This window comes from Oryzias latipes, chromosome 22, assembly GCF_002234675.1.
Source record: "Oryzias latipes chromosome 22, ASM223467v1".
In the NCBI taxonomy this organism is placed as follows: Eukaryota; Metazoa; Chordata; class Actinopteri; order Beloniformes; family Adrianichthyidae; genus Oryzias; species Oryzias latipes.
Window position 1 is genome coordinate 15391726 of NC_019880.2, and position 24844 is coordinate 15416569.

The window sequence follows — 24844 nt, forward strand, 5'->3', positions numbered from 1 at the left end:
AAGCGAGGGGGCTAATCCCCTTGTAACGCCCAAAAGAGGCAGCGCTACTCCTTCTTCTTTATTTTTAACCATCGTCTTAGCTCCCTTCATTTCACTGTACTTTCATCTCTCGGCTCTTTTATCTTATCAACGAGCAGCACAGATGCAGAACGCAGAGTCTGGATGCTTCAAAAACATGACGTTTTTACATCTCTTGCCTGGATTTGACACTAAATAGTATTTCGGTGTTACTTCATCCCTCTAAGCATGAATGATGGGAGTATGCAGCGTTCATTGTCAGAAAGAGGATTGTTTAGAAATCGGGGGCTCCTGGTAAAAATCTGACTGGCTGAGAGCCCCGACACAGCAGCAGGGTAATAAAAGTTACAGATGAGAGAAGGCTATTAGAGTCATTGACGTGCAAGGGCTAGCTTTCTAATTAATTGATCTTGAAACTTCATCTGTTGTGTAGTCGAAGAGGAGCCCTTAATTAATCAGGCCATCCAGATCGTCCTCCTTACTTTCAGTCCTGTTCTCCCAACTGCTTTCCCTCCAAACCCCTCAATGCATTTTTTTAATTATGAGGTGAAAACACTCAGGGTTGCACAAACGGCTGAGCAGGTCTGGTGTTGTGGCAGCTTGGTGCCTCAATATGACAAGATGTGTACTTTGAAGAGCAAGCCTGTATTTTTTCAAGAGGCTTTCAGAAGATTGGGGGGAAGGGGGGGGGGGGGTCTGGAGTGGTCCCCCATGAAGCCCCTTGCTCCCTCCTCTTCCTCCATCTTTCCTGGCAGAGGAGCTGATTTATCGGGGCTTCCTAGTCATCTGTCAGAGCCAGCAGCGCCGGCTGCATTAACCCTAGAGACAACCTCGGCACTCGGGTCCGTAAGTGCTTCCAAGTGGCCCTCAATCTCCGTGTTGGTGAGGGAACCCCCCACTCCCCCACTTCCCCTTCCCCCCCACTCAGACTCAATCGATGTTATAAATTGACCATCTAACTCCTTGAAGTCAAAAGTCCATAAGAAGCTGTTAAGACAGACAAAGATTTTTCCAGCTTTTTGTTTCGACGGGAACATGAAACCAGCAGTTTGTCATGGACTGTTTCCTCTTTCAGTAAAATTCAAAAGGCTAGGTTTTTTTGCAGTCAAACGTCACGTCGACGCGATGAAATTGGAGAATGGGTTGAATAATGCTGTCAGTGTTACTGCTGCCAACATTCTGAAGGACAAACAGAAAAGGGAAGGAAGACACTGGATGACAGGAGTCCACTCATCCATGAGTAGTTACATACCTTAGTCATAACTGCCTTATGGGTGGATAAGGGCGGTTGGGGCACAAAAACAGCAAACATGTACAGGGTAGGTGGCCCGTATGAAATTTCAAGCTTGTAGACCCGTAGAGTGATTATTTTCTTTTTTTTTCTATGCCCATGCTGCAGTCAACAGGTCATGAGGAACAACAACACGCAATGGTAAGTAAAGTTGAAGTAGGTGAGACATGGGCATGTTGTATGCATTTTCTCCCACTGCCCAAGGGGCTTGTTAGTGCCGTTTGCAAGCCCCTCATGTACACACTGACTGTTAGAAATGACACAAAGTGTAGTTTTGTGAGGGTGAGGGTTTTGTGAGGGTGAGGGTTTTGTGAGGGCGTCCTACAGGTACTTACTGTATGTGTCGTGTGAACGCCCTGTGCATGCAGCGTACGGCATAGTTGGTAAGGGGTCAGTGTGCGCACCTTTTCAACAGCTAAAGTGCAACATCCACCTGCAGGAGACTTACATTTGTCTTACAAATATTTTACAATACACCTATCACACACACACACAACAATTGTACTTTCCACTTTCATGAGGTTGCTACACAAGCTTCAAGGGAACTGAAAGACACACTTTCACTCCCTTTAAGATGTGGTTACACCTGTCTACGACCCTTCATGGACCTGGACAATCCAAAAACCTGCTTCACCCATACAGGTCAACCCTCCATACGGATGCATGTAACTAAGGAATAACCCATGAGCGTGGCACAAGGGCACCGTACAACAGCATCAAACATATATCATAAGTGGGTGTAACAGAGACTTCACAATACACTTACCACGCACTTATCACTTAAACAGGACAAACAGGGCCCCAATGCAAGGTGCAGGTGCAGACGTTGGAACATTCAATCGTGCGTTCCATTTTTACGGGCCTCAAGGACACAGACATACCTGTTCTCCTCATAAGATGAGGCCATTCGTGTCTAATACCCTCTACAAGCCCATACAACCCAAAATCCCGCAGCATCTGCAGGGATGAACCTCTTGTACGGCTGAATGTGACTAAGGCCTTGCTGTGGTCGGATTGGCCCAGATTTGAATCATTTTTTGAACAAATGTGGAGAAGGAATACTAACCAAGCTTTCATCTGTTATGCTACATTCACACCGGCATCCCGTGTGCAAGCTTCCACTTCCAATAAAAAGTAAATGTAAATGCGAGTTTCGGGCTTCTTCATTCAAAACTCTTGTATTCATGCACAGCTATGTAGGTTTCTAAGATCGCTTTCGGGTTCTATGTACAACACGTACAGCCATTGAATGTGCTTTGAAAGTTAAACCAGTTGAACTTTGACCAATCAGGGACTTGGATTTAGTAGTGACGTATGTAGAGTGTCCTTTTTGAATCACTAAAGTGCCAACTGTTTGAAAATTGATCATGGAGGACAAATGAATAATTGTACACCAAGCCTCCTCCAACTGTAAGTACATGCACTAGTATCAGGTGGAGACACTCCAATGTGAACACCGTATGCTAAACGAACGTTTAAAAATGAGCGTTCTTGAACACATGACACATGCCCAGTATGTACATCAGGCTAGTAAGGATATCTGTACTGAAAAAAGCTTCAATCATTTAACAGCTTGGACTCCAGAAACGCTTTTCCCTTCAAGACTGAATTAAATTCCTAAGAAAAAAAATGAATTCCTACATCAGAGAGAGTTGAGTTTTTTAAGAAAAGATTTAGGTTTCATCCTCATATGTTGTACATAAATATGACATGTGAAGTAAATAAAAAAAAATGGTGCCGTCTTTGAAAGCTTCCAGTTCAAAGAAGACAGATGTTGCCCAGCTGAAAGGAATACAAGATTAAAAGTGATGCAATGTTTTTCTGCCTTTTTCCTTCTTTGTTGAATAAACAGAAAGCCGGAGGAGTCATGTGTTAAAAGAGAAAGGAGCTATTTAAAGCGCCACAAAGCCGCGAAGGACAGAGGTTTTGTCGAGGGGCCGCTGTGGTTTTTGTGTGTTCTGAACAGGTGGCAGGTCAGCCACATTTCCACTTGACTTTAATGCTTGGCTTCTATTAAGTTGGCCCAGCGTGCAAGGAACAAACATCCAACACTGGTAATGGTTTCTGCCTGACTCGTTGACACATTCAACCTCTTTCTCACACACACACACACACACACACACACACACACACACACACAAACACACACACTCAGCTATTTCCCAAGATATCTTTCTTCTCCCACTCCATCAGCCCTCCCTTCTTTTCACATCAAACACTAATGTTTCCCTCAAATTCCCTTTCCTTTTCGTCTGCCAACTTTGACATCACAGGAAATTACACTCAGAATTGGCAGCAATTTTTTTTGTTTTGTTTTCAACTTTGCAGCACATCCAAAACAGGCCCTTCTTCTTCTTCTTCTTTTTCTCATATGGCCTTTCATCCTCAAGACACCGCCTTTTCTTCTGCTTTTTGCTTTCCATCATTTTTTTCCCTCCTTTTTTCTTATCTGGCTGATATTGTCCGATACACACACTCGACATCTTCTGGGGTTTCACACACACACACACTGTCTCTGACTGTCTGATGCACTCAACCTGCCTCTCATGCACACTCAGCATGACCTTAACTACATCTAGGGGCTGATCTAGCCTTTATTTGCTGCAGGCTGCAAAGATAGAAGAGTGTTTTGGGTTTTTTTTTCTTTCAGAGGGCATTAGCCACAAGTCTGGTGTCTGTGCCTGTCTCTTATGGTTGGAATTAAGGAAAATAGGCCCAAAAGCAACGTTGGTAGTGAAAGCATCTCCATGTTTTTGGCTCAAATTGGTAAACCATCTCCCCAGAGATGGAATAGCTCATGAGGTCAGCAGTTTTGATACATGGGGAATACAAAGTTCAACAGTGAGATTAAAATAACAGTAAAGTCACTCTAAAAATGTCCCTCCTTGGGGGTAACCACTCGCCAGTGGTCATGTATTAAAATCCTTCTGATTCTTAATGCATGTCAGTTTTTTAATTAAAAAATGAACATCTTTTTAGAACACTGATTTCAGTGACTTTTAGCACAAAAAAGACAAAATTAATTAACTTTTTCCTTTTTTTTTTTTACATTCAAGACTTCTGATTTGCTCAGTCGCTCAATACTTGTTTTGTTTTTTTAAATTGATATCACAAAAGCAAAACTCATAGGTAATGCATGAGCTATTTGACAAAATTGACACACTTTGACAAACATGTCACGTTATGGACTCACAATGTGTAAAGAGGACTTATTAAATAGTCTAACTATGCAAAGTTTTCTTTAATTGGTTTAGGCATGTTATGATGGATGAATACTTTTCTAATTCTCTAAGTTTTCAAAAGACTGCGCCCCCAAGGGTGGAAAGTGGAACTGCAGCTCCTTACAAAAGGAAGAGCTGCAGTTTCTTAAATTTCTTAAACGGCAGTAGTGTGTTTTTAAAGTAGTCATGATTTACCTTATTGTTAATTGGGTTCTTCATTTTATCTCTTAGTTAAAATATTGTGTGTTTAGTTTATACTTGATATAAAGCAGGGGTGGGTTGACTCGTGGGCCAAAAAGGTTGTAAAATTTGACAGTAGGGCCGCACTTGGAGAAGATGCGTGGCACGTTTTGGTATCCCACCTCATAAAAAAAATAAAAAACATGGAATCTGGACGAAAACCTGCTTTAATTTTGATATGAGATGAATATGTATAGATAGATATGTATAGATATCAGTCAGTGACACCAACAGACTGAACAAGCTGATCAGGAAGGCGGGTTCTGTCATTGGCTGCAAACAGGAAACCTTTGAAGCAGTGATGGAGAGGAGGTCACTGAACAAGCTCTTATCCATCATGGACAACCCAGAGCATCCTCTCCACCCTGTTCTGGACAAACAGCGGAGCTCCTTCTCAAGAAGGCTCAGACAGCTCCGCTCCAAAACTGCCCGGTACCAGAAATCCTTCCTGCCAAATACTATAACCCTGTTCAATAATTCACAATGCAGAAGATAACCTTGCACATTTTTTTTTTCTCTTTTCTTTATTTTGCACATTTCTTTTGCACATTTCTTTTGCACATCTCTTTACCTGCACTGTTTTGTAAATAGCTCTTTAAATTATACCACATTTTCCTTGTTCTCTTTTTTTATTTTTATTTATATTATTCTTACTCTTTTTTTCCTGTCAGTTGTTATGGTAACGAACAAATTTCCCACGTGTGGGATCAATAAAGTATTTCTGATTCTGATATGAAACAGAACATTTTGGAGATTTTATTAAAACTGTGGCTTTTTCTTCTCATTTTAGAGCCAATTGCTTCAATGGATTGATGTCCCTTGGGGGGAAAAATGCATATTAGAGAAATGCTTTATCCAGGTAATGTTGGAATGATCGCAAAATTGACTGTTCTGACTTGGAAAACACACATGAATGCTAAATAAACCAACAAATCTTTGAAAACCACATGAATGTAGAATAACCTTCTGCACATAAACAAAGGTCAACTTATTAGCAGTGCACCATCTATGGGGACACACCAGACAATAAAATAATAATAAGTATTATCATTATAATTTATTTCAGTTATTTCAGTTTGACATTGAATAGTTTGACGGGCCGCATTTGGCCCCCAGGCTGATTTAACCTATTAAAAGAGGGTATTGTTTAGGGGGAAGCCCAACCAAAGTGTATACAAGTTCCTCTGCCACTGCTTAAAAGATTCATTTTATGAATGAAAAATGAAGTCTGAATATACCTAAGTGTAAGAAACTGTTCCCTCTTTGTTGTTAATGACTAAAAGCATAGACAATTTTCTTAATATCTTAGCTTTTATTTCATGCAAGTTCTTTCTGTAACCTGTTACATAGGTTTAAAGATAAAAAGCTATGACCACTTTAAACTGGATTTGCTATAGAAATTAGTAAATTCCCATTTTCTTTAGATAAACTGATTGCAGTTCTTTGGTTAAGGGCGCCAATATCTGCAATATGACATGTCTCGTATGGAGCACAAAGAGAGTCTCTGCCAGGTTTCAGCAGAGCGAGGTCAGCTGACCTGCTACAGTCACATATTCAGAGTGAGAGCCAGGACAAACTTAAGCTGTCATGTGGCTAAATGTCACTGTGGTAAACGGGAAAGAAAAACATAAGTCCTGGAATTTGGGAGATCTTACCTTTTAATAAAACAAAGAGGAGGGGGGGCAAGTGGTCAAGAGTCCAAGTCAGACCTAATGTGGGAAAGAATATTTGACATGGGAATGCAATCTACAAGCTGAACTACAGAGGCCCCCCTCCTTGGCAGTATTAAGGACAGACATGAGCCTCCACGCATATCCAATAACTCCAGTGGATGAAATATTGCTGTGGAGGGCTTATTTAAATTGAGTGAGGCTTAATTTTAGCAGGATTTAATCATAGTAATGAAAGGAAGTCAAAGAAGACCTTTTGTTCTATTGTTGAAACCCCTTTACACAAACACAGACACACACACACACACACACATCTCTGGATCCCAGGGAAAACACAGACAGGGAGATACACACATGCCTTTGTTGACGTCACGTTGCCTGGCAACTTCCCAGCATGCCTGACTGTGACAAGCTGAGGTCTCAGCCCTCAAGTGTAATGCATCATGGGTGATTGTGTGTTGTTTGCCTTACATCACCCACAATTCCCCTTGCTGTTGCAGCTGATCCTGGAAAAGTTTCTCAACCTCTGGGCTTATGAGAGAAGGTGGGGTGGCGGACCACTCCTCCTCCTCCGCCTCCGCACACAGCTGCAATCATCACGACATTTGGGGCACATCTTAAATACGGAAGCAGCGGTCGCTGTAGGAGCTGCTGTGCTGTACATTCCGCAGTACATATTTTTGAATATTCATTTCATTTCCTGCTCCGCTCCTCCCTGATCAGACCCCTGACCGCTTTTCTGTAGGTGAGGCTCATTACGCTCATCCGAGAGTGTAGAATTAAACCTCCTCCTCCGAACTCATTACTGCGAGCTAGATTTCTCCGGCTGCAGATAGGCAATGCGGTGGTGCTGCTTTTAAAGCCAGAGCCAGATAATTAGAAACTTTAGAAGCACAGTTCCCATGGCTATAGCCAGAGTGAACAACTAATTCTATTTGAACTAATTACATTCCATAACGCTAGGCAGTGATTGCTACCCCAACCACAGCCTCCCCTATGTAATACGCAGGACAATTTCATCACAAAATAGTACCAAGGATGTATTTCCTGTTTGACTGTACATCCCTGTGCACTATAGCCTATTTTTACACATAAACCATCACTTTCTCCCCACTGTGTGTATTTCATGATATATAGCCTCTTATTGAGTATTGCAAGGATTATTTGGGCAGATTTGCTGTCTCAATAATGCATCAGAAGGGGTTTGGGACCTTCAAATCTAATGACCTATATTGTATTTGATTACTGAGAAAACACCACAAATCAGCAAAAAAAACAAGACTTTAAAAATCTCTTTTAGAGCAGGAAAAAATAATGTGGCATAGTTCAGCACTTTAGACACCATGCCGTGACACCACATGACGTCATCGATTTCACGAAGTTAAAGTGTAATTAATGAGCGTTTTGCGGCAATTATTTATGAATCCACTGTCTTCTGGAGATAAAACCAGTGGTGATTTATAAAAATTAAAAAATAAAAACATTTAAATACATTTTTTTTGGAAGAAATTGTTCCGTCGCATTCCATCGTAGTCTATAAGACCAAGGTTGGCTTAAACTGTCTATGTCTAAACGCGCGTGTATGTGCATTTTGGGCTTCCCAATTGAAAATCTCGCATTCACGCTATGCAGGTTTTTGAGTTAAGTTTTCGGGCTCTACATACATAACTCATAGCAATTGACTTGTGCTGAAAGTTAAATCTATTGAACTTTTTTTGATTAGGGACTCAGATTTGGTGGGTAGTAGGCTTTTTAAAACACGTAAATGATAATCGGTTGAAAATTGATCACGAAGGAGAAATGAATAACTGCAGATTGTGTCTGGCTAAAATTCAATGACACCAAGTCTTTCATATGTTGGAATAGTGCTGTGAAAGAAAATTCATGAAACAAGATTCACAAGATTAACACCACTACAATATTTTGGACCAAGCCTCTTCCAAGTATCGGGTAGCGACAGACCTGTGTGAACACCGTATGCCAAGAGGGCATACAGAAACCCACATTCCGTACATTTTTGAACGCGCCACACATGCTCAGTCTGTACATAGCTTGACTCTTGTCCCAATCAATGTGCCTTAAAGTTAGGTGCGCCTTATGTATGACACAAGTTCAAAGTTAGACCATTTATTGATGGTGTGCCTTATGATTTGGCGTGCCATGTAGTGCAGAAAATACTGTAATTATTAATGTCTCCAATTCATTCACTTTGGAAATATTTAAAGCACACTGGCAAAATCAGTGTAATATTTCCTATTTGTCCATTTCAGCAAAATATGTTGTGGAGAAATGTGACAGTCTGTCAGTCCTTATGTTCTTCTCCTTCTCTGCATCCTCGAGTTCCTTTATACGTGGAAGCTCAGGCAGCCCAAAAAGATGTCCAAGTTCAATCTGGGCTGTCTAAATATAGCATTCAGCACCAGCAGCCCCCCCCCCCCCCCCCCCCCCCCCCCCCCCCCCCAACACACAAATAAATTGATAAGCACAACTAGTCATTCAGAAAGGTCTTGCTTTGCAAAGCATGTGGGTGACGGTTTTCACGCCATTCAAAACCGTTTTGTGGCATCGGTTCCACAAGCGCACACACAACCTAACACACACTGGACATACCGATGGGATTTACCAAAGACTCAATAAGGTAGAGAGATGAACAATTGCCTTTTGCACAGAAGAAGTGGATCATAAAGAGAAATAGAAATGACAGTTTCTTCCACGTTTTTGTACACCTGTGTGTGGAATCAATTAGAAAGAACTACCCACGAAATCATGAAACAGTCTGTCTGCCCAACAATAGAAGTCGATTACCAGGAGACAACATTTAATACTTAAATCACAGCAGTATTGCTTGTAAAACCTACACTGATACCCATCAGAAAACACCCACAGCCTCTTTGGTTTGTTGACTTACCTGCTGCTGAGGATACTGAATTCCTCCCATGCCCATTTGGCTCCTCGTCGGCATGTTCATGGGATATCGATGCGCAGGAGGCGATGTGTATGGCTGGCTGGGGGGGTAATGTCCGCCCCCTGGCTGCTGAGAGGCAGGGTAGGGGTTGTTGGTCATGCCGTAAAGCTGGGGGCGCTTCATTGCCATAAAATCCATGGAGGACACCTGCAGCGGCGGGAAAAGGGATTGATAAACTGACGGAAGAATTCAGATTTACTCAATTTATCTGCCAAACTAGAATTTTAAAGCTGAATACCACTTAGTGCAGCTACTTTAAATCGCGGTGATTTATTTCATAATTGCACAACAAGTGGGGGCTTTAAATTAATGTTTACGGATAATAACAACAAATTGAATTAAGTCAGTGAAGATGTTTATTGCGTGGCTACAAGGAGAAAACTTTAGTGGCGGGGAGCCAACAACAAGATGATTTAATTAAAACCTAGACCTTGTATCTTTGTTTTAATGTTTGAAAAGGTTTTAAAGTGTTGTAAATGTTGTTTAAAGTAGAGGGAAGCGATGGCAATAAAAAACAGTTTTGGCCTTGTTCCCACAACCGCAACCCAGCAGTGCCAGTAATCACTGAGCTTCCCTCTTGGATGCCATGTTGTTGCTTATAGGAAATTGGCAGGAAAGACTAGAAATAGCTACTAAAAAACATTATGCGTTAATTATGCATTAAAGAAAATAAGAAAAAAAATTAGAAAAGATTTTTTGAAGTTTGAGGGGGAATCTCTGTACACCCTGTAACCCTAGTTGTTTGATAAACCAAGGGGTTGTTTAGACAAAGAAGTTAAAGGTTAAAGAGTGACACAAATATGCAACACCTCAATGTGTCACTGAAATGCGTAACAATAATTCAAAATGTTCTCATTAGGACTTCAGAATTACGATATCCTGCAAACATTTTTGTATAAATATACAATATGAAAAGCATTAACGCTTTTAAGAACCGGGCTTCCTATGTGATCAAGCTCAGCGTAAGAGTTTTGCATTGACATACACTCCATGGCCAAATTTTTAGGCACACCTGTCCAACTGCTTGTTAACACAAATTTCTAAACAGCCAATCAAATGGCAGCAACTCAATGCTACCTGCTGCTCAAACCCCATCGGAAAGGGGAAGAAAGGTGACTGAAGTGACTTAACATTTAGCAGGTCCAGAAAATTGATTAAAAAAAAAACACTGGACGTATAATCTGGTCACTCACTGGGTTTACCAGACCAAGAATGAAGGCTAAAGTTGGTCAAACCCATTGATCTGAGTTTATGGCACCAACCCCAACAATATTCCATAATGCAATAGAATGAGTAGAAGTGCACTTCAAATCTGTGTTAGGCCCACCCACCTGCCAATCAAAAGGGTCAGCCCCAAAATCCAAGCAAATTTAAGCGCTGATTCCAAAAAGAGTTTTTTCCCCCAAAAAGGTGCAGTGGTCAACCTCTGATTTGAAGGTTGGAGTGTCCTTGGCTAAAGGCCATGTCATACATCCACTACGTACATTTTGCGAATATTGCACAGATGAAAATTGGTCATCTGTGAATATACGTAGAAAAAATGAGAAAGGTTGTGTTTGTTTTCACAAATGTATCTCGAATGAACCATGTTAAAACCACAGATTAAGTACGAATAAACTACTCAAAGAACATGTAAATAAGCTTAGAACATAAACCGTGCGTGATTATTGGGCTGTTTATATGCAATTCATTAATGATTCATGCATTAATTATGTAATTTTAAAGCGATATGTGTGCTGTATATCCAATATATAAGTTATACATCGGATGTAGATGCGTAAAAGTCCATTAGACAAACGTGGAACGTCATGGAACGCCACAAATTTGTGTATGCATCTAGCAAAAATCACGCACAATTGGGTAAGATTTACCTAATGTTTCTCTTTAAACTACCTAAAAAAAAGGCATAAGCTGAGTAAATTTGAACCATCCAAAAAATGTTGAACATTTCCAAACTGAATTCATGTAAAGACTCGTCGGTGGAAACCATCGACGGACATCTGAGCACATCGACGAAATCCCTCAAGTATCACGAAAGACTGAAATTTCATACATGAAAAATGTGCAAATTGTAAGTACAGGCTGTGGGGCGTGGCCGTAAGACACCAAACCCCACATGGCTCCTGGTGGTTTTGGTGCCAGTGTAAGAAATCAGTGTGTGAATGTATGTGTGTGTGTTGGTCAACGGGACTGGATTGTAAAGCACCTTCAGCCTTCAAGGCAGGTCCAAAAACCTTATAAACATATACGCCATTAACCAAAACTGTCCTGAAGAATAAATAAGGAATAAAAATGATTTTAAAAAAGCTCAGACACTAGTATGTATATTGGTTTATTAGTGGTAAAGTTTCAGTGATTTTTCTTTGGCAAAACTGCAACATTTGGTTTGTCTTGGTTGGTATCAAGTTTGGGAACATTAGGTGGGGTTTTTGTATTTTGGTGCCGTTTATATGGTTGTTGAGAATTTAACAGAGCTGTTGCAAAACTCTGTTCAAAGCAAAAGGCTTATCTATCCCCTCATACTTTATCTGTCTATGAGGCGAAAGAAAAGTGATGTGCTCCAGCGTTCTTCCTCCCTTGCTTTCACTTTTTTTTGGATCATGAGTGATTTTTGCTATTTTGCTCCATTACTGTTTCACACACACACACATTTTCCTCCCCCAGCCTCCTCAGCGTCCTCTCTTTTCCCCAATTCAATATCACCTCGTCTATAGCGAAGAGGAGAAATTGCCGCTGCCTCATATTGCCAGGCTAATATCAAGAAAAACATGTCAAGGGAGGGGAGCACTTCATTCAGCAGGTTACGTGTGTGAGGCTAAGGCGCCTCGGCTGTAAAAGGGTTTTACCTACTGAGGCATGTGTGTGGAGTAGTTTGGACTATTCTTGTGAGTATAAAGTAGAAAGAGAACGATTGAGTGTGTCAGGGTAGTGGGAGAATCGAATAAAATAAAAAAAACAGGAAGTGAAGCACAGCTCCAAAACTAATCCAAAGCACTGCAGATGAGGAAGGATATCCTGTTCAACTTTGTAACACATCTATTTTAAGCATCTAAAAAGTGATTATAAGTATTTTTGACTTTAAATTATGTGCAGTCTTCACTTTTACCCGCTGTATTGTGTGTAAAATCCTGTTTCATAACGTAACCAGGACATCTCTTCTATAGAGATGCACCACAATTATTCAGCCAAATATTGCAACAACAACAAAAAACATTCGGGCTTTGGTGGGTGTGAGGTAAAGTAAGGCCAAATAGTGGTGGTTGACGCAATTAACCAATCTGCATCAATGATTTTGAGCCTTCTTTAAAATGTCTGCAGTGTAGGGCTGCACGACAAGAAAATCGTGTGATGTGCGAGATTAATTATCAATATTACGATGATGATAAGACTTGCGATACACAAACAACAAGCAAAACAAAAAACAAACAGTTTCTGTTAAGTAAAATTCAACATAACTTAAATTGTACTATAAGAAATATTTAGCATGAGTGTAAACATTTAAGGCACAGGTGTCAAACTCAAGGCCCGGGGCCAAATGTGGCCCGCCATGTCATTTTATGTGACCCGCGAGAGCATAACAGTTTTTAATTTCTTCAAATAAAATATAAAAATTGGTGTGTATTTATTCATATTTAGGGGGAATCAGACTTGAAACATCGGATTGGGCAACTATACATTAGGACTTAAACACTGTCCATATAACCTAACCTGACAGAATCAAATGTAAAAGGATTTATGCTAAAGTATCAAGGAAACATGTATTTTCTATGCAACTTTAATTGTCACATTAAAAAGTTATAAATAAATAAATGAGTTATTTAACATTAAGGGGTAGTTACGTTTCTCTTCCGTTGCATTTAGTTACATGGATAAGTTATTTCTGGCCCTTTGAGGACAGCCGCTATGCTGATGTGGCCCTCTGTGACAATGAGTTTGACACCCCTGATTTAAGGTAACCATTTATTGGGATACACATATTGCACAGGCTGATATTACGATGACATTGGCGATAAACTAGTTTGTAGAAGTTCATCTAGTAAAATCTATAGCACCTTAAAATGCCTAAAAGTTCAGAACACCAGCTAAAAAGGAAAGCTAACTGTCCTACCGTGGCCGACGTCAAAGTTTTTTGAAGGCAAGGTGTTTTATGAACATCATTAATGAAATCCACAAAAAATCTCTTGCAATCATTTATTTTGAAATGTGATATAGATAGGATCAGTTATGATACATTGGGTGAATTGATAAGTTTTTCCCCACAACAATGTTTTTCTAAGCTACAAAGATATTGACATTAGTTTTCAGGAAAAAAAAAAATCACCTCATTCACCCACTGTCTCAAATTTTATCAACACTTTTTTACCTTGATGTAACTGTCATTTAAACAATTAATTGTCAACTAAATTTGCATTATTTTGTTTCAGAAAGGAGTAATTTAAAAAAATTAATAACGATAAATAAGTTATTTTTATGATAAAGCTTTGAAAATTAGCTAAAATGTTCCCACCAAAAGATTTCACGGAGGCAGCCATTTTGAAATGAGTTTAAAAAGGCCTTCTACTGCCTCTAGTGGAATAATGATGAACTACAGGGCAGAAAACATGGACCAAGTTGTATACTAGGGCTGCACGATATGCGGAAAACTTGCGATCTGCGATCAATATTGCGATGGTGATATAACCTGCGATAAATGTATAAATAGCAAAACAACTAAAAACACAATTTCCATTTCACTGTAACAGTTTAATTTAAATTATGTCTACAAAAATTTCGTCCACGTAGGAGGAGGGCATCTACGATACAAGGACTCCATCTGATTGAACAACGTGAATGGGTCCATCCGATTGGTCAAATGCATAAATGGATTTATGTGATTCGTTAAATACTTCAAGCTGCCATAGGATTGTTTTAGCACTTTTAAGGTTACCATTTATCGCAATTTTTGCCATCTTTTGCGATATGTGTATTGCACAGCTTGATATTGCAATAACAATAAATGTGCGATTTATTGTGCAGGCCTATTGTAAACTATTTGTTTTTAAGGAAAGTTTGGATCATGTTAACGATATAAGGATTTCAGTACTGTGTCTATAAATATATGATTGGTTTCATAGGGTTCATTTTTTGCCAGTTTTAGCTTCAGCCACAAATTTTGATTTCAGTGCATCCCTACTTTTGTAATAGAATTACCAAACTATTATGAACATTTAAACCACAATTTATTGTAGTTTCTGTTATGAATTAGAATGGATAAAAGCATTTTAATGATAAGTGATGACACAAAGCTTCTGCCGGGTTGCGTTTGTTGTGTTTGTCCTTACTTGTTGTTTTGTCAGTGGGACCGGGAAGAGCATGACAAAACAGGAATGGGATATTAACTTAATTCAGATCGCAACTCTAATAGAGTTCACAGAATTTTAAGTTAAAGCATCTGAGAGAAATCAAAGGGGGGATTTATTTTGACTGATGGTAATGCGCTCAAGTTGATGTCGCTCATGTGTTTCCAATGTAGTCTAAAGGCCGTTTCGGATAAGTGTGTGTGTGTGTGTGTGGGTGGGGGTGATCTGCACAGAGAACACAGACGCACCCCATCAGGGCCAAAAGGGTAATGCTCCCAGGCTTCCAGGGCAGTGCTACCAAAACTGACGCGGGACACACATTACCTAGCACTTGGAAATCGACTTTACCAATCCATCAGATGTGGTTGTCAGCTTGCCCAAAAGCGCTGAGTGCAAACACAAGTAAATCCTGTCATCCAGCTGCCAAGCATGAACACACGCTTAAGAGAAAAAAAATAAAATGCTGCACTTGGGAACATAGAATTTAGGAAAAAGCTGTTTAGACACACCCATTCACACACGTGTTAGCAGCTGTTTATCCTCCTGCTTCTAATCCTCCTATTTCTCTTCTACTTTTTCACCAAGTTATTGAGATTTCCGCAATAAAACACTCACTTTCAATTCATACTTGATTCTATTATCTTTTTTTTTTTCACAGATCATCCACACAGAATTGAGAGGAAAATAAAATAAAAAATAAAGGACAGCTTTAAATCTGCTCTCATCACAAGCTGGAGGAAATAAAATGCCACTTTTTTTCCAGGAGTTATAGCTTTGCCCATCATTTCTTTCAAAGTCACCAACAAAAATAAAATAGAATTTTAAAAAAAGCACAGCAAAAATGAAATGTTATTTCTTTTTCCTCGCGTCAAAGAAAACGCCTGTACTTAGAAAAAAAATTATGAACATGACACAGAGTGAATCCTGTTTGTGCCAGAAGGGACAGCGCATAAAAAAAGGGGAATTCAAAGTAATTGTTTTATTTTTCTTCACTTTTGTTCATCTGGGCCTCAACACCAGAAAGGGGGGAGGCATTGCAGACAATGGTAATTTAACAGCTAAATTTAAAATTCAATTTATGAACTTATTTTTATTGCCATTTTTTTCTTCCCCTCTCAAAAAACAAAGCCATTAAAACAGAACATGGGTGAAATTACTGTGGGGTGAAAGCGGTTAAATTGCTTCTGTGAGCTCAATCGACGGCGTTTTTATGTTGCCAAATGATTTTTACTCCTTTTCACTTTAATGTGCCAAGTTGTGGATCAGAAAAAGACGCAATGCTTGACACAAAAGGCTCTGATATGTGGTTCAGAAAACACACACGGGGATCAAGGAAACATAAAACAATATTAGTAAATGGTTATTACGCAGTTCTGCGCTAAATGATGAAAAAGTTTGAAGGAAAATCTTCAGATTTATGGAGGGACGCGCTGGAGCAGGGCCAGCACACAAACACAAATGCACAAAATGTGGAAATCCTGCTTTGTTGTGAGTTTGCTCCGACGCAGTGACCAATCTAGAGTTGCCCAAAACAAGTTTTATTTGAAATATTGTTTCAGATTTGTCTTTATGCCTTGTGTGTTTTAGAAACTCATAATATAGCCTCAAAATGTGTGCATATAACACCCTTAAAATGAATGAAGTGGGAATTCTGCTCAAATTAAACTTATGTATTGATGCCGTTTTTACTTTCAAAGCTTTTCTGTCACATTTGTGTAGGGATCAAATGAGTCCTCATGTCTTAGCACTGGAACCACTGCATTCTTAGAGCAATTTCTTTTTTTTATTTTATTTCAGTCATATAAATGTTTTTAAGCTTGTAAAGCCCACTACTTTAAATAATTGACAGAAAATTCACTTTTTCTTTTTTTAATTAAAATGTTTTCAAACCCTTTGTCGAAATCTACAAAAAATATTGCCATGTAATTTTTTAATGAGATAGGGTTAGGGGATTGTGTAAGTTTTTGTTCACAGCACTGTAAGTTTAACACAAGTCTTCAGGATAAAAAAGCAACTTATCTCCCCACGGTCTCAAATCTGATCCACACATCTTGTAACCGTATAAAGAGTTAATTTTCAACAGATTTTGCATTTTTCAATACAGCAAGTAGTCATTTAAAAAACAAATAACGATAGATGAGGTATTCTCCCCATAAAGCTTTGAAAATTAGCTAAACCTTCCCGCCAAATGTGTTTTTGAGATTTAACGGAAGCAGCCATTTTAAATGAGCAAAAGAAGCCCTTCCACTGCCCCTAGTGGAATAATGATGAACTGCAAGGCCGAAAATGAAGGCCTAGTTCTAACCAATGAGTTACAGAAATGCGTGTATCGAATATGATAATAGGATTATTGGTCTTGGATATTTTTTTTCAGTTTGTTGGATTTTTTATATAGTTACATTGGTTTTTTAATAGTTTAATCTGACTTCCAGTGTTTCTAAATTAGACAAAAAGTCTGCCATGCCTCATTGTAAAGTTAACAGGGGTCTTTGTATCACATTGATCTTTTTTTTGCAACAGAATTGAATCCTTTGGTCAGCTGACATTAGGGCTGTGGTCGTTGCTTAGCGTGCAAAGATGATTGATTGACGAATTTAAATTGATTCACGAATCAAGATCAATATTTACAGATCAAACCACGATTCTTACTTTTTAATATAACGTGCTAGTGCAGTTGCCATGTCTCTTTACTGGATGTATAAACATTAAAATGACATGTATTAAATCACCATCATTTATACCTTTATTTAGAAAAAGAGATCTCAATCAACAAAACTGACAAAAACACAAAAATTTCCATAAAAAGGAATGGTATTTGTTATTGTAAACATTTTTTTTCCCCTTTGAACATTCTGGTTAAGCTCAGCAGTAACTTAGACAATATAAAAACATAAACATCACAGTTGTTTTGGCAACAATAAATACTGAAAATAATATACGCTTCTGAATCAGTCAATTGCGTCAACGATTGAAGAGTTATTGTATTTAAAAAAAAGTAAAACAATGGAGGTTAAAGCAATAAATGGAAATTCAATCTTATCTTTTTTCCAACTACAAGAAAACTACAAGTTTTACTTTGAAAATGGAAAGCTTCACCGTGACTTTATTTTAAAGATTTGTTTCCGGTGACAGTAGAGCTGTGCATGCAGCTTTTTTACTTTATAAACTTAAAATCCAACATTATTCTGCATTTCTGCCTTTATCGTGGGTTTAGCGATCTTGGACTTCATGAATATTCATACTCAAATTTTCGGGAGCAGATCGCAAGTATCCAAGTACTCGGATACCCGTTACAACCCTAGCTGACATGTTTTGTTTTTAGATTAGTAATCAGTGTGTCTAAATGTTCCACTTTTGCTAACTTTATGCTACAACATGAGAGTGTTTGTCTGTAATCTGAATTAATGAGGCCCTAATCTGTGTGACTTTTTTTAATTAAAACTCATATCAATAAACTGGGGCAATGCTGTTTGAATGCATTTGCCCTTGCAGTGCTGACATGCCTTGATCGCAGTCCGTTTCAGAGCTTTGTTTTGATGTTGAGAAGCTTTTCGGGATGTTTTTTTGTGGACAACTGGCCGAAACCCTGCATGAGAAAATTGACTACATCCAAAATATCAATTGGAACTATTAAGCTTGAAATTTCACAAATGTACTCTTTCTTATTGTTATGTACAGAGCTAGAGTTTCTCACATCAATGACACAGTTTTTTTAAGAAAAACAAGAATGCAACACATTTCTTCTTTCATATCTGCTTTATGGCTTTCATGACCTTTTACTGAGAAATTTCTAGAGAAGAAATTGGTTTTTTTATTAAAAAAAGAATTACAGGAAACTCTGGTTTAGAGCCGTCTTAAGCAACAGTTTATTATTATTTTTTCTTCTTCTGGATTTAAAAAAGTTTCTCCAGAACTATTTCAAGCCCGCTGAACTGGAAGACTCTCCAGCTTCATTTACATAAATGCTCTTTAGGGTGTACAAAAGGAAAGCATATTTTTAGGCATAAAGACATATTTAGTAGTCACATGGCACAAATTAGTGCTTTGGAAAAATATTGCTTTAAAAGAATAAAAAATAAAAAGCCCACTAACGCTGTGTGTAAAAACAGGCCTCAAGTTGCTGTTTTAGTATTGATTATCTTTTCTTTTTCCTAAATGGACCTCTATGGAGAGCCAACTTTAATTCCTGTGTAATGACACTAGTGTAGCCTGGGTGCATTTGTGAGGAGAAACAAATACAGCTAATTATTGTCAACAGATCCTCTTTATCCTCTGTGCAGCGTCTGCCTCTGGAGAGTCAACGCGCTGCAGCCAAAGCCTCGCCGGTCCGCTGGGACAATCAGCCTCGTCTTTCATGGTATCTATTTGTAGCAGAGCGCTCTCCACTTCTTTATGTGTTGAGTGGAGGTGCGATGCTCCATAACCAAAAAAATAAATAAAAAAAAGTTGTGTTTGGGCTCGCTGTGGCGCATGGTCAAAAAGAGAAAAGATGGGAAAGGGGGAAGGGGAAAAAAAAGGGGTAAGAAGATAAGACTGCAGTGGTGGGCGAGTACAGATCGACTTGCATTTTAATGTATGCAAATTCCCCGGCTCCTGCTGACTAAGATTAGAAAAATTAATTTCATGGATGCAGAGACAATACTGATGTCATCAAGTGGAGAGGAAAGGATCGGCGCTGTTAACCCCTCCCTGCCTGGCCTGGAGGAGAAGCAGATCCTTCTGTGCCATCATTTCATCACTAAAGCTACGGACATACCGGAAAATGTGATGCACGATCAAGAATGTGCTAAACGCAGGTTCAAAAGTGCACATTTAGCCCATGGTGTTCACACTGGACAAGCAGGGATAGGTTACTTCTTCGTTGTGTTGTTCTACTGTTTACTAACGCATGTCCGCCACCAACAGTTAAAAGAGTGTTATTGCCAAATGTTAAAGTGGTACAAATTTTGCAAATCTTCAATTTCCAAATGGTTGGCACTTCCATGAATTTAAAGGAACGCCATACATATGCCATTACTAAATCAGAGTCCCTGATTGGTCACAGTTTACGCTGGTTTAACTTACAACGCACGTTCAATGGCCGGGTGTTTTGTACTTTGACCCCAAAAATGGTCTTAGAAACTTGTGTAGCTTCGTGTAAAGGCAACGAATTTAGAACATCATTGCCCAAAGTACGCATATACGCCGATGACATAGACGTCTCATTGAAGTGGTCGCTTGAACGGATGTTAAATAGCCACGTGTTTCGTACGTAGAGCCTGAAAGTAGTTGTAGAAACTCAAATAGTCTCGCATGAACGCCAGAGTTTTGAACGTGGAAGCCCTAAACGCACAGTTACACGAATTTGCAAAGACTTCTCATAGAAAGGCTTCGCTTGAACGCACGTTTAGTACCCACGTGTTTTGTACCTTGACCTCAAAAATGGTTGTAGAAACTTGAGTAGTTTTGCTTGAATGCGAGAGTTTTGAACGCAAAGCAGAACGCAGTTATGCCCGTTTACAAAGACTTCTCATTGAAATTGGACGCTTCAACACCCATTACCGAAGGCGGTGTAAATGTACTTTTATACTATAGGATTCAAACTAACAAACCAAATACTAAATAGGGACCGCAAGCTCTCTAATGTTTCTTAAATATTGATCTATATATATAAAAAAAACTATAAATAAAAGGATCTGACCAAAAGATGGCGTTCCCATATGTTCTGCTGCATCACTAATGGGAGCAAATTTACTGAATTAGGTCTTGAAAAACCATTTCGATCCCACATCCCAGCATGCACTGCTTGTTAGTAGAAAGACTCATAATGAATGGCAGTGTGAGGAGTGGCGCTGGCCCGCAGGGAGCTGAGAAGAGCCAAATTATGTTTCCTTAAGCCACTATGCCTGGATCCTGGACAGTGCAGGCAGAAAGGTAGAAAGGCTAGCTAACAATAGGAGGCATGGCATTATCTCAGGAGAGGTGGGACAGATATTTACATACAGCGTGTATGTTTTCCCAATGATGCTGTGAGTTAAGAAACCAAAGACAAAAAAAAACAAAAAACAAATAGGACCCTTCTGTGATGCAGCAGATCAGCACGCTTTTGCGTTGGCCGCAGTGCACATAATTGCTCACTGGCCCCGCGTCGCCTTCAGAGTTGGGGATCGCGGCGCCCTCTACGTTTGACACCGATATTTACATTCCACTCATACAGCACCCAAACCCATCCGCCGCTCCAAATCTCCGACATGCGTGAAAAGTTGTGGGTTCATCACAGCAAACACACAACAACGTCATTTGGGGGGGGAAAGAGGAGAGGACGAAGGGGGACAGGGAAGGGAGATAAAGGAGGAGAAGGCAGGAGGCTTCTTCATCTGTCTCAAGTGAGATTGGGGGCAAAGGGTCGCTGGAGCTCTTTTCCTCGGCTGAGACTGGGAGCTAAAAAGGCGGCTGGGCGGAATGGAGAAAATCTCAATGACAAAACAAGCTGCAGCTGACGTGCCTGTGACACACTATGAAGGAATGAAAACCACTCAAACGCAGCCATCTGCAAACTGTTGAGAAAGCATTTCCAAATGTAAGTTGGGATGCATTTTTGCCTGAACAGAGAAGGCACAAATTTGATTCATATCTAACAATCAAAATTCATTACCTTCTTACTTTTGACATATTTTATGGTACTTTAATGTGTAAAATACATTTTTTGCTGAAACAAAATCAAAATTTTGTTTAAGTGACATAATTCGAGATCTGTACGAAAAATATAGGTCAAATATATAATATATGAGGATTTTAAACCAATCTGGAAAGATTCAGACCTTTACTTTCTCTTTTGATACCTAAAGACACAGAGTTCCACTATTATTTCTCTTGATAATCTGCTTTGTTTGAGCTTCTCTGGTGGAGTTCACCTCATAAACAGAGATGGAAAAAAATGTGAAAATAAATTAAAAAAAACATTCACAGTTTGAATCCTACGTATAAATGGCAGAAAATTATGAGGAACTATTAACAAATGAATGAATAGCTTTTATTGTCACATGTACAGCTTTTACACTGACATACGAGTTAAATGCTGGTTCGTATCCACTAGCCAATCCCTTTCATTACTCGTTTATTGGTGATTTATACTCATTTACAGTCATTTTCAACTTCCTCCACCTGCCGTCCACATTGCTGATCTCCTTTTGGCTTATACCACTAGCGGTCACTACACTGAATTCACACAGGTGGCTTGGCAGGAGCTTTTACGCCGGATACCTTTCATGTGCCTGTATTTTACAGACACAGCTAGGCAGCAGCACGAAGGGTCTTGTCAAAGGATCCACGCTGGGTCTTTAGTTCATTTCTTTCTTCCCTTTCTGATTAGGCCACCTCCACCCAAAAAAAAGCCATTCTGTATTATTGTACCCTAATATTGCCACAAATGGACATTAGAACTTGGCAAAAAAGTGAGTATGGAATGCACAAGCAGCAATGAAACTACTGAAACTAATTCAGCATCAGCGAGGCAAGTGCAGCCAAGCGCTCCAGCAACAAGCATATCAGCTCCGCCTCTGTACCAAGGCGTTAACCGCTGCACGGCGGCTGCAGCACCCAGATTCAACCCAGGCAAGCACACCTCGAAATGTATCCATCGCAAAATTTCTCTGGAAAGAAATGCAGTTTCTCATGTTCATGGCACCAACACCCAGACCCTGGCTTGAATATTGAGCACACAGTGATGCTGCACACTGTTTCCCAAGCAGAAAGTTCATCGTAATGTGATGTGATCTCAGGGATGTTTAGTGAATTCTTAAATGCATTTAAAATATCAAAAGAAAACCTGGGATAGTTACGCCCCCAAAACGAGCAAAAGCACCTCCAGCTGAACTCCTCTAGAGCCAGATCTGTGTCAGAGGTTGTTCTGGGATGCATTGGGCATTTTTCCACACTTCCAACACTTTTTTTTATACCTTGGCTGCAAATTGGCCGTTGTTCCAGTCCTTTCTGTCTTTTCTGTAGTTTAGTCATTATCTCCTTCTTGCTCATTATTACTAATTACTTTCTTACGTCTTCACAGATTTCTGTCATTTTGATCCTGTTTTCTTGTTGTTGCTAATGTGCCTGTTTTGCCTTCTAATAGATGTTCCAGTGTTTTTGACCCCTGTCTGCTTTCTGACCGACCGCCGTTCTACGCCAAGAGTTGCAAACACATCTCTTTTGTCTTACAGCTGAACTTCAATGACTTTGTGCTCATCTGCTTCCTGATCCCAAACTGCTGCAATGACTAACTTATTTATCGAGTTCTCCAACAGATGTTTCAGGGATTTTGGGATCGTTCATCTGCTTCCTCTCCTCTCGTTGCGGCAGTGACTAACCTGCCTCTTCATCTTTCTCCAAATGTTCCAGTATAGTCCTCGTCTGTCATCTCAGACCCCAACTCGTCCTGGCAGATGGTCGCCCTACCCGAAGCTGGACGCCTCTTCCTAAATCCTCCAGTTAGGGATTTTTTTAATTGAAGATCACACATAAAATCCTTTGATGTAATCTGTTAATCCCTAATATAGGCCATTAGTGTACGATTAAAATAATCTGTTTTTGGACTAAAATGAGTTGTAACAATCCTAATTAATAATTAACTGATGTGTTTTGCTTTTTGTGTAGCGTTTTGAAACAAACCTTATTTTGAACTGGGGCGTTGTTAATAAACTGAAAATACCTGAATGATATTTATCTCCATATTTCGGGCTCTACTGTTCCAGAGCGGCATCAGCAGGAAGTCCTCCATGATGCCCCTGGCTTTCACAGCTTTGGTCTGCATCAGAGTTTTGTTGGATAGTTTGCGTCTGCTGGCAGATGTGAAAGCTCACCTGAACTTGCAGAAGAAATGAACACTGATCTACCTGAAAACAAGGATTTAGTTTGCCTACAAGGAAACCTTAGTTTGGTTTAGCGACAGATTGAAAAGCAGACAGACTATTAGCAAAAAGGACCAAAAGTTGTTGTGAAGCGAGCGGTAAAAGTGTAAGAAAAATACACAAATCCCAAAAAGGTTGGAAAACGCGTTGGAGGGGTTTGGTTCCAGTAATATCCGTCAGTTTATTCTGAATGTGTTTGATAAACAAAGAAGATGAAATACTAGATTTTCTTGTGTGTTTTTTTTTCTCTTCTTGGTAAAACTTGTTGTTTTATGCCTTCAAACAATCACAAGTTACTCCCAGCACTGCTCTATGTAGAGGCAAACCAAAGCATGGTGAGTCATCTTATCTAATAGTTTATGTTGAAACAACAAGAATTTACAAGTCTGAGCCAACATAAGCACCAAAAGAAAAGGATGCAGTTACCTATGCCTCATCACATGCACCTGTACGGTTGGATTTTGGGTTGTCCCGGTCCGTGGAGGGTCGTAAAGTGTTCACTACAACCTGTCACCTGCAGCATGCCCATTGAAAAAAATCAGTAAAAACATTCTCGCTCTATGGGCTCGCCGAGTGGTCGATCTTCAGGTTTCATGCAGGCCACATGCGTTCAGGTTTGCCTATTATTCGCTCGCAGACAATCAACCCGTAAGGACAGTTGTGACTAAGGCAAAAGCAAAAAAAAAGATAGTCAGAATATAACTCCATCTCCTCTCCTCTAGCTGTTCAAATAAATATGATGTTCTATTTGTTTTTTCACACCTTGTAGAGCCAAGCAGACGTGTTTGCACTGATTACACAGGCTAACATCCTCACTTATTTAAGGAAATCTCTGCCTTTCCTGATGAAATCATTTGCACTCTCGTGCTCCTTGGATAAATATGAATAAAGTCCTATTTCACCTGCCATGTTTGCAATGTTTTAGCAGTGTTTGATCGTGCACTCGTATTCCAGCAAAAAACAAATACGCGAATACAAAGTGAACAAACAGAAACGACGCTGAAAGGTCCTGAGAGGGCTCTTTCCGTCATCCATTAGTCTTTGTGTGAGGAAGGCTCCTCACACAGGCTCCTCAGGTTGTGTGAATATGGAAGAATCTAAAGCAAGAGCACAATAAGTCTGCCTCCCCTTCACTGAGCTCTTTCCCAAATGTCCTGCAGTGTTTGTATGACGCCCTCACAGGTCATTTTCTAAATAACAAACGGCAGAGCACCTTCC

General features: G+C 39.7%; 1 protein-coding gene across 5 annotated transcripts in view; it reads right to left on the bottom strand.

The window, feature by feature from the left end:
* LOC101156929 (AT-rich interactive domain-containing protein 1B) overlaps positions 1-24844 on the bottom strand; it is a 217969-nt gene that overhangs the window by 175866 nt on the left and 17259 nt on the right. For all 5 annotated transcript variants that reach the window (XM_023952010.1, XM_023952011.1, XM_023952012.1 and 2 more), the window contains exon 2: positions 9349-9552. In XM_023952010.1, the coding sequence (XP_023807778.1) occupies positions 9349-9552 (204 nt within the window). The remainder of the gene's footprint in view (positions 1-9348; positions 9553-24844) is intronic.